The sequence below is a fragment of the Columba livia genome, chromosome 1 (assembly GCF_036013475.1).
Source record: "Columba livia isolate bColLiv1 breed racing homer chromosome 1, bColLiv1.pat.W.v2, whole genome shotgun sequence".
NCBI lineage: Eukaryota > Metazoa > Chordata > Aves > Columbiformes > Columbidae > Columba > Columba livia.
The window spans coordinates 153022601-153041592 of record NC_088602.1 but is presented as its reverse complement, the minus strand read 5'-3'; the positions used below and the strand labels follow the sequence as shown (position 1 = coordinate 153041592).

General features: G+C 44.5%; 1 protein-coding gene across 1 annotated transcript in view; it reads left to right on the top strand.

Annotated features, from left to right (window-relative positions):
• The first annotated feature begins 308 nt into the window (after window positions 1–308).
• NUAK1 (NUAK family kinase 1) overlaps window positions 309–18992 on the top strand; it is a 51173-nt gene continuing 32489 nt past the window's right edge. The window contains exon 1 of the mRNA XM_005507605.4: window positions 309–726. Within this exon, the coding sequence (XP_005507662.3) occupies window positions 406–726 (321 nt within the window). The 5' untranslated portion in view covers window positions 309–405. The remainder of the gene's footprint in view (window positions 727–18992) is intronic.

Here is an 18992-nt window from a genome sequence, read left to right as displayed (position 1 = left end):
CTCAGCCCCGCCGGCGCGGCTTTCAGCGGGCCGGGAGGGCGGCCGTGGAGCGCCGTCTCCTCCGCGCACAAAGCACGGCCCTCCTGGGCCGCCCGCTGGACAGCGGTCCCCGCCGCCAGCGCCGTCCCCGGCGAGGCAGCCCCCGCACGGCCCCCAGCACTGGGGGCGGCACGGGCGCGGCGGGGCGGGACGAAGCGGAGCGGCCGCCCCTCGGCTGGTGCGGCCGCCGGGGCGGGCGGTGGAGAAGGGGAGGAGAGCTTGGGGCGCCACCGCCCCCCGCCCCGCCGCGTCGCGCCCCGCCGCGTCGCGCCCCGCCCCGCCGCGCCCCTTGGTGCCGGCGCGGGCGCGGGGCCGGAGCAGAGGCTGCGAGGCCGGCGGGGCGATCACACCCCGCGCCCGCCGGGCATGGAGAGCGCCGAGGCGGCCGCCTGCGGCTGCAGCAGCCCCGCGCAGCCCCCCTGCTCCTCCTGCGGCTCCGCGGCGGCCGGCGGCGGCGAGGCAGCGGCAGCAGCAGCAGCAGCCACAGCAGCAGCCACAGCCATGGAGGAGCCGCTCGGAGAGGCTCCGTCCCCGGGGGTGACGGCGGCGACAGCGAGGAAGCAGCAGGGGGTGAAGCGGCATCACCACAAGCACAACTTGAAGCATCGCTACGAGCTGCAGGAGACCTTGGGCAAAGGCACTTATGGCAAAGTCAAGCGGGCCATCGAGAGGTTTTCTGGCAGAGTGGTAAGGCAGGCGGAGGGGCTTCTTTCTCCCTTTTTATTATATGTATGTATGATTTTTCTTTCCAACACCTACTTCAGAATGGAGCCGGCTGGGTGCATTCCCTTGGGGACCCGTCAGGAGGGAGACTCGTCTGTGTGCAGGGCTGGCGTGACTCGGGGAGGCAGGAGCCCAGCGGGGCCCGGGTCAGCATCCCACCCACGGTCCCTGAGGGCCGGGGCTTTGTTTGGAGTGCAAATCCTATAGAGAAACTTCTTTTCTTTTTTTCCTTTTTTGAGGGAGGGTGGCATTGTACTAGCACATCATTACAGTTTAAAAGGATGTGTTATTGTTGGAAAAATAGGGTGGCTTATTGTTTTTGTTTTATTTTGACGTGCGGGTCAATTGCAAACAGTTATTCTTTCCCCACTGGAAATTCATGCATTAGTGGAACCTGTCACATCTCCTGGCTAACCAAAGCTGCTCACAAAGTACCGTCAGAAGGGCAGACGTTGGTTCTCCGCTTAAAAATGCTGTGGTTCAGTCATACTTTTGTGACCTGAACTTTGCTGACACCTGAAAAAAATCGCCGGGACTGCAACCCAGCCCCATTGGTTTTTACGATCCGTTTCACTGCTCAGCGGTGCCGGCTGGCTCGGGACTTCAAGCAGCCCGGAGGTTGTCCAGCAATAACTCAGCTTCAGCATTTCCTCATCGGTACAGCGCTCCAGCAGGGCGCAGAAATGAAATTGAAGAAATGAACACATTAGTCAGAGTTATTGTCATTTTTCCTTCCCCAAAATATGTAGCCATTCACAGAGGGCAAGTGAGTGAGAGGCAGGCGTTGCATTGAAGACTGTCCAGACAAATAGATGCTTTTCCAAAGAGGCCTTTAATGCTGCTTTTCATATGAAGTAGACTAATTGAGTTTTCACTAGACTTCATGTAAAAGCAAGGCATTTCCCTAGTGACGTTACTGGTTTTGTCTCATTTATCTTTCCCTTTTGGTTGCCTGGAAGCTCAATGCACACCCAGAGACAGAAGCAACTGTTAAACAGAAAATGAAATTGCAGATGCCATGGCTTTAATAAGGACACTTAATTTGCAACTAAATGTCTTTGTGTCGACAGTGAAAATCAGAGTTTCAGCCAAGTTGTAGAGTCATATCATGTATGCTTGCAGTTTATTAGCTCATTTGGAGGCTGGCTAAAGAGAAACCAGAGATGGACATCTCTGCACATGCTCGCTCCTGGTCCATGATTTTTAAAGTTTGCTGTCTTGGCTGTTCTACAATTTCAGGCTAACAAAAGCTCCAGGGCTATGTTATATATTAACTATTCATTTGTAAGTAGATGATTTTTAAGTTACATTACCAAATGTAGTAAATAAGCAAATTCATCAAAACCACCTTTTTTTTTTTTTTTACAAGACTTGATAAATTAAAGGTGACTGTACTGTAAATGAGATTTGGTTTTGGGAAGGGCCCTCTCAAACAAAAGGATGTAGCGTGGATGTCCATCTCCTGAGTTAACAATACACCTGGTCTTTCTCTGTTTGCTAAATGTCAAGCATTTCAGGGGCACAGCTAAGGATACTTAGATGATGCAGTCAGAACTGAATTTATACAGCTGATGCCATCTTGAAATGGAGAGGGTGAAAATCAGAATACCCATGCAATCTTAAATGCAATAAAAATGTTACACTTGCTCTTTCAGCTGGTATGTAGAAGCTGAAGAAATTCTTACCGGAGTGTGAGTTTTATACTGTAGTAATACAAACCTTGGTGTGTGGCACTTCATAATAATTAACTAGTCTACAGGCGAGTTCTGGTGTAACTTGTCTGTTTGAACTTTAACATCTGTGAGTGTATGTAAAATATCCACGTTTTTTCTGTTTACAGAATAAAAGCTTGTTGTCAGGAATCCAGCCAGACCTAAGAGAATGGAAAAGCCCTTCATGTTTTCTGACAGTTCCCTTGCCTGGCTGTTGCAGTGAACACCGATTGCTTTATGTGGGTGAGATTGGGAGCACCGACAGGATGACTGATTAGATAGGGACAGAGTTTTCCTTCAGCTTTTCCTCACCGTATTTCTCTTCCCTTTTCTCTCCTCAGTTCTTACTAGCAGGCAGTGTTTGTGAGCGGGTTGGTCTGGATGCTGCCCCGTGCCCACCCAGCAGGGGATGCTCAGGGCGAGTAATGCGGTGGGCACCGTCTCTTGCACTTGATGCAAATCACCTCCCAGCCAGCAGTGAGGTAGCGAGAGTCCCAAGGTCGCTCTAGTCCAGTCTGTTTGCTTCCTATTCCGCGACTGGTTTAGTTAATCGTCTTTTTCTTTAACGGTGGTAAGCAGGTGTCTGAGGCTGTCTGGTAACAGACTGCAAAGCGGGACCTTGGCAGCGACATTGTGTTCCCAGTCATCAGCCTTGTCCAAATGATTCTCTATTTGGCCTTTCTGCCTCTCTTGCCCATTTAGCTATTTCTTTAGCTGTGCGGCATTTCATAAAGATACTTGCATGATTAGCCAGGCTTTTAATACAAAGCACGAACTTTGGATTTGTCATCATCTGCAGAAACAGAGAGCTCAGGAGTGAAATCGAAATTGGCAGATTTGAGTTAATGAAGTAAAACCGAGGTGAGAAGACAGTTCAATCCAAGGTGCAGATGTGCTTTAGTCCCGTGCCATTGGAAATCAATAGCAAGATTTCTGTTGACTTGAATGAAAGTAATATTTGGCACTTGTTAACAGGTTGCAGATTTATTCACATTGCTTTATTTTCTTTGTCTTTCCTCGTAACCAAGTGGAATGTGATCGTAAAGCTTTCTGCCATAAGCTCTGGGGTAGGTTGTATGATATATTTAGCTTGTTATTGAAAACAACTTACGTGAGTTTGTGTATTAGTTACTGCAGTGACCACAGACAGCATTGCATGCTGCATGAAGCAGTTAAAATATTGCCCACCACATGACGTATGAAGTGCTTAATTTTGCCAGCAAGATTTCCTTCATTAGTACTGGCTCCGTGTACACTGTGTAACTTATAGTATTTTAAATTAAGGCACCTGTTAGTAAGTGTAAGGATGAAGAGATGATATCACAAGCCTGTGAACTAACACTCATGTTGACATTTCTGTGGGTGTTTTCTCCACTTGTCATCTTGCACTTAGACCAAAGAACTGAGCTTTTGTTCATGTTGTGTATTTGATGTTTGTTAGCCAAGAAATCCACAGTTACACTTATGTCAGCCTTAGGTAAGCTGTGTATTAACCACCTCTGGCCCATCCCATGCATGGGACATGAAGATGGTAGATGGTTCTGGGTTCTTCCTTGAGTATATGATCCCACTGGAGTAAATACTCCTTATAATGCAACTTTAAATTGCAGATGGGCATTTTCAGTCTTGTTATCTGTCTTTTCCTGACATCATACAGGAAGCGATGCCTGGATACAAAAATGCATTACTATGAATTAAATTAATAGTAATAAAAGAGCATAGAGCTCTCTAAAAAGTGGAAGACACCAGGTAAACCCAATTAGGCTGCTTGGGGCACTTCCAGCAGAGTTTAACCCAAGGGTTTGATACCCTGGCTGGCTCACAGCTCCCTGTGGGTGCTCTCCTGCAAGGTGCTTTGATGAGAGCCACTTGCTCTCCCTGCCACTGCTGGACCTGGAGCTTTGCTGACGTTGCTAGTTGTTTTGTTACAACCTCTCCTGAAGCATCCTGTATTATCAGCGCTTTCTTTCGGTTACTATCTGCCCTTGGGACAGATTTTGCCCTTTGCAAAAGCCAGGACTGTTTCTCCCTTTCTCTCCTTAGGCTGCACTTAGGAGGTGATGGGGAGTAGCTGCAGGGGCTCCCCCTCCACCTTCACCTCCCTCTCCCCGCCTGAGAGCTAGGGCATCTTTTCTTCCTCCTCACCAGCAGGTGGAGGAAGCACTATTCTCCTCCAGCCGTTCTTCCAGAAAGTTAATTATTTTGGGAACTGATGACAAGCTGCAGCCCAACATGAAAAATGTGTGCTGCATATTTATGTGTGGTGGTGCATCTTATTTATCTCTTTTGCATAGGCAAGTAGAAAGATGTTGCCAAATGCAATTGATTTCAGAATTAAAATCTTGTTTAAAAAAAAAAAAAAAAGAAAAACAAACCCAAACTTTAGAGGAGCAGAAATATTTTTAGTTGCAAGTCCAGTGAAAACCTTTGCTTTGAAACAGTCCTGCTTCCTGATGCTTTTGGAGAGTCACGCAGGTTTTTTGAAACCCTGAAACAGCAACACATTACTTGGAAGGAAGACCCTTGTTTTGCTGATTGTATTTCTCCGTGTCATCACAAAACCAAAACATGAACACCAACAATGCTGGCTCTGTCCTGTCAGTAATTAAGGCCTTGTTTGTTTGTGGTGTGGTTTTTAAGGGTTACGAATAACAAGATAGAAATGTGCTGGTGGGTCACTGAGGACAGTGGAAGCCAGGTGGAACATTTGTCCCAATTCTCTCATCTGCTTTGCTGATATTGAAAATGTTGGTATTCCTCTCTTCCCTCTTATGCACCTGAATTCTCTTATCATCTTTAATGATATTTCCATATATATTTCCATTTTTTTTCCTGAGAACTTCTACTTCAGTTAGCACCTGCGTCACTATTTTCTATTGATTTTTATCTTGGTTGCTCAGTGTGCAGGATGATGTCCAAATCTAATGCAGAACTGTTTATTTTTTTTGAGGTTCTTTGTCATTCTTATTAGGATATCTTCCTTTATTGCAGACACCAGTGGAAGTATCTACACAACACTGCTGAGATGTGAAGTGCTTTACAGTACTTTGCACAGCAGGATCCTGATTCGTGAATGTGGCCTGGGCAGCTATGATAATACACTCAGATAATAGTAACGATGGCTTGTATCACTACCCTGTTTTATACAGGAGAAAGAAAAACTTGCCGATTAAAGCCAAAATCATCAGAAGTATCAGCTAGTTTTGAGTGTACAACCTAATAAAGGGGTGCCAAACTCATTTTCACCGGGGGCCGCATCAGCCTGTGTTTGCCTTCAAAGGGCCGAATGTAATTTTAGGACTGTAAAAATGTAACTACTAGATTTGTACGGTCCTAAAGTTACAAGCTGGGATCAAGCTGGAACACAAGAGGTTCCACTTAAATTTGAGAAAAAACTTCTCGGTGAGGGTGACAGAGCACTGGAACAGGCTGCCCAGGGAGGCTGTGGAGTCTCCTTCTCTGGAGACATTCAAAACCTGCCTGGACATGTTCCTGTGCGACCTCACCTAGGCGTTCCTGCTCCAGTAGGGGGATTGGACTAGATGATCTTCTGAGGTCCCTTCCACTCCCAAACATACTGTGATACTGTGATACATTTGGCCCTTTGAAGGCAACTGCGAGGCTGATGCGGCCCCCGGTGGAAATGAGTTTGACACCCCTGACCTAATACCTGATTTTTCAGATGCATAGAGTAAGTAACATGAGGGTCCTGAAGACAACAGCCTCCTCCTGCAGAGCTCGGTCCCTCTTGCCCTCTGGGCTCTCTCTTTACCCTGGGCTGTTGTCCCCATGCGACATTCAGCTCTGGTCTCCATTCCCGAATCCTTTTGTGCTCCACTTGCGCTGCTGCCTCCTGCTTTGTTCTGCGTGCCAGCGCCATGACCCGTGCGCAGCGCGCTGCCAGGCCGCCTGCTTCCCAGCTGCTCGCTGCCAGCACAATCTGCGCAGCACTTCGCTGGGGCCCGGGCTTCCTCACCTGAAAAGGGATTCTTGCAAAACGTACTGCCAAAACCTATTCTTTAATTATTTTTTTAATGTGCGAACTGAGTTATTTTAGCGACTCGTAATGTGACCAAATCTGGACAGTGTTTTCGTGGTGCTGAAGACGTGTTGGTGAAACTCTGAGTCATCCTTGGTAAAAATTGTACCCAAGCATGGAAATTCTAGATTTTGAACGAATAGAAGTTGGAAAGAGTGTGTGGGCTTGAAAATGGTTTTGCTGTTTATTTGTTATTTGTTCCACCCTTAATTATTAGATTAGACTCTGGTTTAAAAAAGAAAATGAAAAAAAAGAAAGACAAAACCCCACTGCATTTAATCTGATGTAATTCACAGTGAATATTGTAATATTATTACAATAGAAGTTACCACCTGGCTGTATAAAATTACTATGGTCTTCACATAAACACTTGTATAACTGAAGTGACAAAGAAGACTTCAACATCAAGGGCTGTCATTAGGGGAAAGGCACTAGTACGAAACAGTCGTTTTCTGTACTGAGAATTCTTGTTGGAGAAGCAGATTTGTTCAAGGGCGTATGGTTCAGTGGTATGAAACTCTGAATTAATCACTAGCCAGTAAGGGGTCATCTGAATATGTTAGCTTGTCAAATCTTTTACCAAATTCAAGAACAGCATGTTCTTGCTGAGCTTTGAGTGGGCATCAAGTGATATTCCTTCAAAGATTTTGGACTCTTTTACAAGTGAAGAAATTAGAACTTTCCAAGAGTGTTGCTTCCGTATTTTTTTTCCATTGGATTGAGCGATTTTGGGCAGGTTAGTTAACTTCCCTGTGTCTCAGTGTATTCCTTTCCGAAGGGATGGTACTTAATATGGGGAAGTTAGACTAATTAACAGGGCACAGTTTGGCCTGATACATACCTAGTGTGATCCCTCTAAATGTGAAATTCACAACAGAATTGGAGCCGATGTTTATAATGTAGCCTTGAGCTAAAAACACTATAAAATGCCTGAGTGTTATTACAAATGGTTTCAGAGCACCATATGCTAGAGAACACAACAGAATGGAAATTGCTTGTACAAAGTCTTTCATTAGATATGGCTAAAATATACTGCATTTTTTGGTGGCATGTGTTCTAAAAATTATTATTATTTTTTAAGAACCGCAATGTGGATTTGACATGTGGAGACAATTATTGTATATATTGTAGTTTGGGGTCATACATGTTGAATAAAACTGTGTGGAATGCGGAGTTCTTGTGAGCAATTGTTTATTCTTTACAGAACTCTAATCCTAGTTAGTCTGTGTTTTGTCTGGTAAATAAATAACTAGAGAGTCTTTGCTGGAGTGAGGAATTGGGAGGAGGCACGTGGTGGTTATGACAGTGCCAAGGAAGAATGCTGAATGTGGGCTGAAAACCAGTTCCAGGTATTCCAGCCTTGAACACCGTCAGGTCAACATGCGTACAGAAAATGAAAGTAATGAAAGTGCAGAGCATCTGGGACGTGTTTCCAAAGCCCACATACCAGGGATTCAGAAATTGGCTGATGACCTTTGCTTTGATGTGGGCATCTCCCTGGCTCGGGTCTCTGCCTCCCATACCATGCTTACGCACCTTCTGTCCTCGCAAACCAGGATGCTGACGCTAGAACTTCTCCTCTTACTGTACAACCACGCTCCTCTCAGCAGGACACCGTTGTTCTCCTCATTGTCGCCTTGTACCCTCTTTCTGTGTCAAGTCTGACTAAACCACATGTTTTCTGCTGCAGCCCAGGATGATGCTCTGAAGCCAGAAGCACAGGTTTGCCCCCAGGCTCGGGGTGGGATAGGAACTCGCAGCATAGATGGCGGGAAGCAGCGATGGAGCTGCATACTCCTCCGCTGTGCGGGGTGGCAAGAGCATCAGCAGCTCCTGGCCTGGGGCTGCTGCCGGTGCCCAGCTCTGGGGTGCAGTTTTGATGGTTTGCACGCTACCAGTAATGGGCGTGTTGGTGTATGAATCTCTGACCCACAGAGAGTATTGTCTCTTGCTTGCCTCCTACATAAGTCGGGATTCGTCTCTAAATCACCCTGGTGCGCACCTGACGCTTTCTAGAAAAAAACTCTTGTCATTAGCCCTGTTGGGTTGATGTACTTGGGATAACTGGTATGTCAGAGGAAATGTCACAGATGAAAAGGTCTCTGACTAAATATGCAAATGATATTTGTCAGCATTTCCCTCAAATGTCTTCCAGCAGATGTGGATACAATGTGTGTCCATTTAATAAACTAAACTCAAAATAATCTCCACTTTGCTAGATATATGGGGAATAGCTGGGGGGGGTGGGTGAGGAGCAAACTACAAAGCAAGGTAAAAACTGCATATGTGTGTTGTTATATTTGATGACCAATTCATTAAAGCCATAAGTGTATCCAGGCTTTCAATAGTGTTCTCCTGCTGTTGCTTCCTGTACTCCCTGGCTACAAAATCAGTCTCTATGGCTCTCATTTGTCTTTCCCACATGAAAGACTTTGAGCATCTGCAAGTTATGATTTGAGAAGTATCTGCTTTTAAACAGAATATATTTATCACCGTGTCTTCACAGGCAACATGTACATTGTATAAATTAGGGGATCCTAGACCTTTGAACACTAGGGGGCTGGGTGAGATACTCCGTGAGCGTATGGTGTCTGGCCATACCCATCAAACATCCTGGACCCACACCAAAAAAGCCAGATGTTCAATAGATGTGGAGGCCCTCCTGTAACCTTTGCTGAGTGTTGGAAAGGGGGGAGGATGGAGGGGTGAGGTTGTAGCCATCCTGTGCTCTTGTGCTATTTTAGTACTCTCATTGAGCTCAGTATTTTTTGATATTTTTTGAACTAAAGACCATGGATCAACTCCCAATTCAGTCTGTTAAACTATTGCATGGTATAAATGTTTGTGTTCCCAAACTCTCCAAAGACAGATGAGATTTGATTCTAGCTCTGGTGGTTTACAAGACATCAACCCTTAAAGCTGCCACTGGCTCTCAATGGGTATTGCTCAAGTGTGAACTTTTTCAGGTCCCGTTCCTACTGATGGAGGAAAAGAATAAAATACTTTCACGGGTGGTTCTCTTCCTTTAAAACAAACAACAACAACAAACCAAACCCCACCCCCCCAAACCCAGCTACACAGCAGCTATGGGAAGAGAGGTTGGCATGGCTGGCATGTTCAAAACAACACTGGCCAGTTGCAGGTGAATGCAATATCGCAAAATAAATGCAGGTCTTTTGGTTTATAAGTATTAAAAAGACGGCTGAGGTCGCTTAGATTAATGTGTGACACATGCGACTGTTAATTTCTGGGTGCTTGCTAGGCCTTCCCCTCTCCCTACTGGCATTTCCTATCTCCTCTCAGCCCCATCTCCAACATGTCACCTGAGGCCCTTTGCCACTGGGTCCCCTGGGATGGCGGTGTGGGGAAAAGGAAGGTCTCCTGCACCTCTTTGTTTCCGTGGAAAGATACAGTGCCAAGTTTGGAGTCTGAGTTTAGCCATTCATGGGTAGATCAGAAAGATTCAGGTCGTGTTGTTGATGGAGATCTCAAAGCCTCCATATCATGTTTCCCAAACACAAAAAGGCATTTCACCTCTGCTACAATTGCTAACTTCCCTGAAAATGCTTGGTGGTGAATGAAAACCCCCTTTATCTGAGGTACAAGTGTTATTTTAACAGTGAGTGTGAACATTTTTTTAATCATAAAAGGTAGTGATGATGGTTGCATAGAAATACCTGTTGGAGCCTTATGGTAACAGAGCAAATGTTCCTGTTTGCTAAATGGTGTTTTGTTGTGGTTTTTGTTGTTGATGCAAAAAGATTAAGTATTTCGCACACAAGTTTGACAGTGGAAGACGGCGAAGCATTTGTTAAAAAAACAGCTCCCGGGGCACGTGTTTGCAGCTGTCATTTATTTGTGTATTTTTGCCATCTCACTCTCCAGAAATCAAATCTTGTAGCTTCCCTGGTGGAGTTTGGCTGGGGAAGGAGAAGTGAAGGCCAGCTGGTCTCTTGGGTGGCCAGGGATGCCCAGCACAGCACGGTTCTCGGCAGCAGTTTCGGCAAAGCTGTGCTGTGGGTTGTTGTTTTGGCATGGCGAAAAAAAAAAGTCTTTGAGAGGAGGATTACACAGAATCACAGAATGATGGAAGGGACCTCTGGAGATCATCCAGTCCAACCCACCTGCTAAAGCAGGTTCACCAGAGCAGATTGCACAGGGATGTGTCCAGGTGGGTTTTGAATGTCTCCAGAGAAGGAGACTCCACAGCCTCTCTGGGCAGCCTGTTCCAGGGCTCTGGCACCCTCAAAGTAAAGAAGTTTCTCCTCACGTTTAGATGGAACCTCCTGCGCTTCAGCCTGTGCCTGTTGCCCCTTACTGGGCACCACTGAAAGGAGTCTGGTCACATCCTCTTGACACCCACACTTGAGATATTTATAAACTTGATGAGATCCCATCTCAGACTTCTCTTCTCCAGGCTGAACAGACCCAGCTCTCTCTTGTCTTTCCTCCTAAGAAAGTTACTGCAGACCCTTAATCATCTTTGTAGCTCTCTGCTGGACCTTGTCCAGCAATTCCTTGTCCTTCTTAAACCAAGGAGCCCTGAACTAGATGCCGTACTCCAGCTGCAGCCTCACCAGGGCAGATTAGAGGGAGAGGGGAGAAGACAGGATAGTGCAGCTTTCTCAGCTGGTGCCTGCTGTAGTGGCACACAGCCTGGAGCACGAGAGAGCTGCGCTCCAGTGTGAGGTGAAAATGCCTGTAAAAATACTTGCTGGAGGCAATACAGGCTGAGCTGACCTGCATAGAGACACAACTGAGGGGCATCCACATTGCCTTCTTGGGAAGACGTATTTTGAACCAGGCCTATACACGAGCATCCTTTGCGCTTCTTTCCTTACCACGTTTGTTCTGTTTGGGGTGCCGAAATAAGGCAAAATAATGAAAAGAGTCATTGCCTTAAGCTCCGTCTCTTGTAGGAGTCTGTTGTCACAGCTGCACTTTGGGTGCCCAGGGGGTAAATTGTTTCCCTGAGGTTCATTTGGAAAATCTGTGGTGGAGCTGCAGCAAATGCCGAGGTCGACCACAGCTCCAGTGCTGCGTTGAGCCATTCTGTTCCCTTTATGGCTGTAACCATTTCCAGAAAGTTGCTCATCAAGTGAAGGTCCTCTTTCATGGCTGTAGTCATACTTTGAAGGGATGCTGCCAATTTTTCCAGAGCCCACCAGCTGTTGTGTCTTGGAGCCTGGTCACTGCTGTGTACCAGTGTTGATCACCAGTTGGTACCGCTTGGTCACCGTTGTGTCCTCACAACTTGGGAGGAACAAGAGCCTTCAGCTAGACCATGCAGTGCCTTTAAATCCAGACCAGGGACTTGCCATCTTTTTTTAACAATTACTTCCTCCTCCTCCTCCCCAACATGTAGTTTGAGAGTTTTCTACCCACCTCTCTGTTTTGGTGGAACATATGTATTCTCCCAGTTCATCCTGTCTGGCATTTCATGATGAAAATATGGTGTAATGGGACCTGTGAAGTGCCTCATTGCAGGTTGTGCATTGCTTGCAAGGAATTCACTGGGGAGAAGGATTTCATGCTGTACTTTAACCTCCTTCCAGCCTTTCTCAGATGAAAGGAAAACTCTGCAGCCATGAATGTAACTGGTTATCATTACTGGATGTCATTACTCACTCACTCCAAGTGTAAAACAAAAAATTGCATCCCCTGTGATGTCCGTGGGTAAAATGCTGCTCTCAGTTGCATTAACACTGTTGTAAACTGAAGAGTAGAGTTTGGCCCTTTGTTTCAATTGAAATATTTGTTTAACACAGGCAAGGACTAAACAATACACTTGAAAGCGATTTGTGTTATTGTCTGTAGAGCAGAGCTTGTATTTTATGAACTGGCTGATCATAAAGACAGCATAAATCATGTAAAGCATTCTCATTTACTTTTTCTTTCTTTTTTTCTTTTTGCAGATGGGGCTTGTAGAGTAGAGTTGCAGTCAAATGTCTGCTCCAGGATATTTTAGTTGAACTGTGTGAGTCCATTAAACAAATGTAATGGCTTTTTGGAAAGAAGCGCTGCGTGTTTTAAACCAAATGTTTTACATAGAGAACAGCTGGGTAGTTCTGGGTGTTTGTATGTTGAGCACATCAGACAGCAGCCGTAGTGAGCTCAGCTGGGAGGTTGCCTGGGATGTAGTTGTAGGATATGACAGTTCAGTTGTTATGGGGAATAATTCCTATGAAGTATTGCCATAAACTGAATGTTTGGCACAAACAGCTATATCTTTGTTTTACTGTACACCCAAGTTATTATTCTTATCTGCCCAGCAAAACTCTAAACGATGTTTAAACAACTCAGTAAATGTTGGCACCTCTGAGCTGCAACATGCGCGTTAAGGCAAACTTGAGGAAGCTGTAAGTGTTAAGGGGAAACAAAGCTCAGTATATTTTCAGTGAAGCACTATTGATTATTTTCAACAGAACACAATTGATTCCTGCCATGGGCAACATAGTCCAAGTAAGCAATGGATGCAATGTGTGCAAATGGTTTGTGGGGTCGAGTTGGAAATGATTGATGTTCTAGTGTTGTTGCATGTCGTTGCTTTGAGGAAGGTGAAAATGCAAAACTAGTGCAATGCCTGTAATTAGCCTGACATTAGAGTTTATTTTGGCTACTGGAAGAACTTTAACCTGGTTGAATTAATAAACCTACTTCACAGCATCAGAGGTAATGCTTTTCCAGGAAATGTAGGAAATATTGAAAAGTGTCTTACTTGTGAGTTGGTTCTTAAATGATTTCTGCAGTTTAACTGAGGAATGCGTGGTTCAAATGAGATTAAAGTTGTAATTTCCAGAGTAGCAACGCAGCTTCCCCTTTCAGGATTGTTTAAGTAAAAAGTTAAACAAAGTGGGCTAGGCAGTCTATTGCTCTGGTCCCTCGTGGACAGCAATTCACATTGCACAGCACTGCTTTAATAGTCCTGCTCGGTCTGACATGATTTGTGGTATTTGCCGAGATGAATTTCTGGACCGAGCAGTGAGAGAGGGAATTGCTCCTCACCCTGAGGAAGGTGGTATGTCCAAGTCTGTGTGAAGGTCACTGGCAGGGTGGACTGGGAAGCCTGCACTGCTGCTGTTGCCCTACCTCGCAGCTTAGCTTTTGGCAAGGGGATCCCACAAATCTTGAGTGCTAACTCTCCCTTGTTCGACTGACCCCAGCCAAAACACGTGCCAAAAAAGGTGTTTGTGCGTGTTGAAGAAGGGGGCAACAGTCCTGGAGATCACAGGATCTGGGGGAGTTCTTTGCCAAAAGCTTTCCATCTAGAAAAAAAATATTACTTTGCTGTTTGTCCCCTCCAAAATTAACCCTCCCCATAACTACTTATAACAACTGCCGGCAGTTGTGAACAACTCTTCTAGCAGGAGAAGTTAGAATTACGTATTTAAGGCTGCAGAATTGCTTGATCGCCAGCCACTTAATTGTAGGAAAGCATAATTCATTCCTCACGCTCTCACGTCTGTTCTAAGCCCAACTGGCTGCAGGGAGCAAGAGTGTTGCTGTTCCTGTGTTACTCTCTCCACTGAGCCATTAGGGTGGCCCTGGTAATTTACTCTCGATAAACAGAGGGGAGCAACAGGAGTTTCCTCTATCTTCAGGGGTATAAATATTTCTCTGACATCAGAGACGGATGGGGAAGAAATTTTAGCAAGCTCCTTTCCTCCCTCTGTAGCAATTCCACCACGTTCTGTCATAAATTCTAGAATGGTCCCTTCCAAAAAGGGATTGTTAAATAGGTAACATCCAGGCAGAACAATGTAATACTGGAGCAGTGCTTTTACAAAAACAAATTTAATACTGCAAAGTGATCTGCAAGCCCTGGAGCAAAATAACCTGGGTGAGGCTTTGATACACACTTTGGCCAATCTTTTTGTTTTCCAAGGGTATTTTTCCAGATAGGATGTGGGTTTATGGTTCGCTGGATTCCCACCAGGAAGTGACGTTTTTATTTTGACCCGCCTTATATCAATTTAGAAAAATACACTAGATATAGGTGCTTCTGATAGTTCTGTGTTATTAACCCTTCCAATTGTGCTGTTTACATGCATTTTTGTACCTCCCATGGTAGAATCTCTGTGGCCCACCATTCTTACGCAATGAATCCCTATTCATCAATGTTAATCCAAAAGCCTGAACTCTATAAACTCAACTTTAAACTCTCTCCACACTTCAAAATTCTGCTTAGTTTAATTAGGAATTTGAAGTGGTCAGGCATTTTGATGCTGGGTTTTAGTGAGTGGGGTGGTGCCTGAAGGTATGGACATTTCTTCAAATGAAGACTCTTCCCAAGTTTTCCTTGTACTATTGTAATTTTCATGGTGGAATAGCACTTTCATTTTTCTTTGAAGGACTGCAGAACCAGGAGAGAAAAATTAAAGATCCACACTATACTTTTGTGGCAGAAGAGGCGTTGTAAAGATGTGCAAAGCTCTCGGAGGTTCTGAGGCTTCTCTGAACTCACAGAAATTTAATGAAAGAGAGGGAATAAGCTGATTTACATTTATTTACCCGCAACTTCCCCAAGCAGAACGTCCTAATGAATGAAAATGCGCTGTCGGGTGGCTTCTTGGAAAAAAATAGTTCTAAGAAAGAGTTTAAACAATGTCCAGCACTCTTCCTTGTTTAATGTGAATTACAGCCTTGCACTGATACAGCATCTTTCACCTAAACATGTGCAAAATCACTTTAGGGACTTTGGTAACTGCTAAGGTTACCATTATTTAGCAATTATTTAGCAGCACATCGCAATAGTTTGCAGCAGTTGCTTAGAGGGTGTGAATTACCCCATTTCCAATTTAAATTATTGGGAGGAATTACAGGAGACTGCAATTTTCAACGGGAACTCAATCCAGGCACTGGGGCTTTATAGCTCTCATCTTTATAAAGTTATAAAGGGCGTTTTCTAACGAAGTAGCCAAAATCTTGGTTTTGTGTTTCATCCCCAAATCAGTGCCTTCAGCAGTGTGCACTCCTGCTTTGGAGGATTACTTCAGCGTGGTTCACTGCTTATTCACAATGAAAACCAACATTGAATTAAAGTCCCTCTCTGCTGCCCCAGGTTAGCATTTTGCATTACATCAGCAGCTGTGGTAGCTAGGAGATCAAGCCTCAAAATTAATGTGAAATCGATCTTGCAGTTTTTGGAGGGGGAATCTGTAATACTCATGTAACACTGAGAACAGTAAACTTGGGGCTTGTGAATTCTTTCACTCCTCTTTAACCTGACTTGCCAGTAATTTAATTAGTGCTAAACAGTCTGCAGACAGCCTTGCAGAAGTTAAAAGATTGACTGACACAGGATTTGCTTCCAATTACTTTTCCTCTTTTGCACATGTGCTGGACGGACCTGCGCTGTGTTTGGAAGTTAATCAGTAATGATTGCACAATTCTAACCTTATGTAAACTATGATATAAACAGACATGATAGAAATAGATGCTACCAGTTTTTTTCCTACTTGAAAGGGAAGTCAGCTCTTTTTTTCTGCTTTTTCACCCCTCTTTTGTTTCCGCCTCCTCTCCCCCCGCCCACCTTTCCCTTTTGGTTCTAACAAAATTGTAACCAGGAAGAAAAGCAGTTAGACTTTGTGAAATCCCAGTTCAGTGTAGCATTTGGCTTTAGTAAATGTAGAAGCCAGAAATAAACATCTGCTTGGCAACTTCACCAGAAGTTCACTGTAAATGCAGTTTTCATCTTTTCAGTGAATACGGCATTCTGCGCTGGTTAACATCTATTAAGGGGGAATGATCCATAGTTGAGGTTGTCAAGCATTTTTTTTCTTTTAATTACAGTTATGAACCTCTGTTGCCTCTGGGAAATCCCCTACACCAGTTTCTTTCCAGATATAATTTCTTATGTGCCAAAACATGAACTTCCCTTGAAAGCTTGAAGGTAGTTGGATGGGATATTTGTGGGTTATTAGACTTTGGAAAAGAGATGGTGTTCCATCGATCAGTGCATGACAGCCCCAAAAGTTCAACTTAGCCTTTTTTTTTTTCCTATTTTCTTTAGTCCTTCAGAATTAGATCATAAGACTGCCTTTTTTTTGTTTGTTTGTTTTGCAGGCTCAGTTATGGACATTTAAAAGTATTAAATATTACATCTTTGGATATTCAGAAGGATATGGAGTTATGTTTAGAAGCGAATAAGAAAAAAATCTAAGCAGTCCCACTCTTTTCTCTGAGTCAGCACAGGATGGGGTCTGTCCTGGGGTGCCAGCCTTGGGCTCTAGTCCCGCAGGGCAGCCCATGGCTGCAAACATCTTTAATAACCTCGTCTTGTCACATCTCTGCTTTTTAGCAAATCCTTTACAACCTCTGCTGTAACCAAGGCAAATTTGTTTTGCTGTGGATCAGAGGGGACTGAAGTGGGTGCAGATTTGCAGTGGCTGCTATTGGGACAGTGAGGAGGGGCGTGAAAGGGCAACTCGAGGCAGCACTGTGGGCAACGCTTTGTTGTTGTTAGGGATGGTGATCACCTGTAGGATCTTTCTTCTACAACCAAACAGCCCTATGACTCAGAATTTCAGTAATGCTGTGTGAAACGCTTTTATTTTGGGAAGGGAGACGTTCGTTGGTAGATTCCTGACATACATCAGCGGACTGTCCGTTTCTGAATTCTGCAGCCCTCCCTTCTCCCTGTTTTCAACATTCACTGCCTCACAGTGAAGAATCAATAACCAGGTTGCTAACGTGTGGTTTTAAATGCTATTGGAAATCAGATCTGTGCTAAACTAGATTATTGCTTTTTAAAATTCCTAGTGGTAAATCACTCCTGAAATGATTAATGCAGAGCTGTAAGATCCATCTGGTAGCAAGGATGACTGGAGGCCAGGATTCTCAGTGTTAAATGAAGAAAGGCCTGCCAGGTAAATTTACCAGAGAATGCGTGGTGTAAATATGCCAGGCTTCATATACCCGCTGAGGACAGCGGGTACCAAACAATGAAGGGATGTAAATTCTCCAGTAAGGCAGTAGTTACTCAGGAAATGCGCTCACAAATCCTGTTAACAGGCACCGTATGCGGGGGTGAGGAAAGAAGTGGAGGAAGGGTGTTGTACGTGTTCCTCCTGGCACCCACTTTGTATATGTACAGCATAAATGTGTTCATCTGGTGCCTTCTACTGCTTATTAAATCTTAGTTGCACAGGCGTGTTTTTCTCTGTGAATAAAGGGGGAACTAGAAAGAAGATATAACCCCCTTGCCTAGTGTTTGTGATTAGTTAATTCCTCTTCAATTGATGAACTGTTTATGATATTTTATTATAACAGCAGCTATGTCCAGCAGAACCAAAAAAGGAAAATTAAACCTGAGGTAATTATACCCTCATTCTACAAGAGGCACTGCACATTGTGCCTCAGCTTATGCAAATAAAATTTTGATTTAACATTTATCATACTGACTTGGGACTTCTAGTGCCTTGGTGCAAGAGTGAGTTTTTCTACAGGTAGTAAGTGATATAGTGGCAGTAAATCAGCTTTGATTTTTAGAATCATAGTCTTTTTTATGTGATACATTTGGACAAGAGGAATGGAGCAGAGAGGCACAGATGTTTGCTATATGTTTTTACCATACAGAGTCAGGCAGATGTAAAAAATATCCTTGCCTCTTAAAAGCAGATGAACTTGAAAGGTGCATCATGGCACGTGCATCCTTGCCCTTTATGTGTGCAGCTGCTGGCTTGTCACAACAATAGCAACGTTTTGTCGTGGGTAACATCCGTGACACGAACAACCATGCAATGGAACAGAGTAGTGGGCAGAAGCCCTGAGATTTAAATCAGCGTCTCACTGGGTGCAGATGGCACTGTTTACTGCTTTGAGCAGCTCCTCTGATTGCTGCCTAGTTTGCCAACGTATCAAACAATAGAGTTGGGCCGTTGATAAATAATTAATAAGGATTTTGTTGCGTGCTTATCTGCCAGGCAGCATCACCATGGAGATGATCTGGCTTTTAGGATCTGAAAAGCAACCATCTCCAAAACAATGGCATTGTGTCAACCTTGTTCTTCCTCTGAAAGAGAGTGCTCTCTGAGATGTGTTAGCAAAATGCGCAACGCCAGGCACTAGTTTTGCTTCAATTCACAGTGGCCTTTTGTCCAACTTTGCAGTGAGTGCATTAAGTGTTTTCTATGACCATGCAGAAGCTCATTCTTAGAAATGCACGTCCTGCATGATGCTGTTTGTTACTGCATGTGGCCTGGGATTAGAGTCCCAAGATAGCTTTTGTCCAGCAACTGAACACAGCAAAGATATACTCATGGGGGAACAGGCTTGCAAGAAGTCTGCATGAGGATACCTTTGCAGAACCCTTTGTATGCTTGGTTTCCCTGTAGTGATATCCAACCATGGCTCCTTCTTTCCACCTGGAAGATCCAGAGGCCAGATAGACAGTTATTCAGCCCATCCCATGCCTTTCCTTTCTCTCCTTTATGTAACCTCTGGAAGTGCCATTTCAATGCAACTGCGTTATCAACATC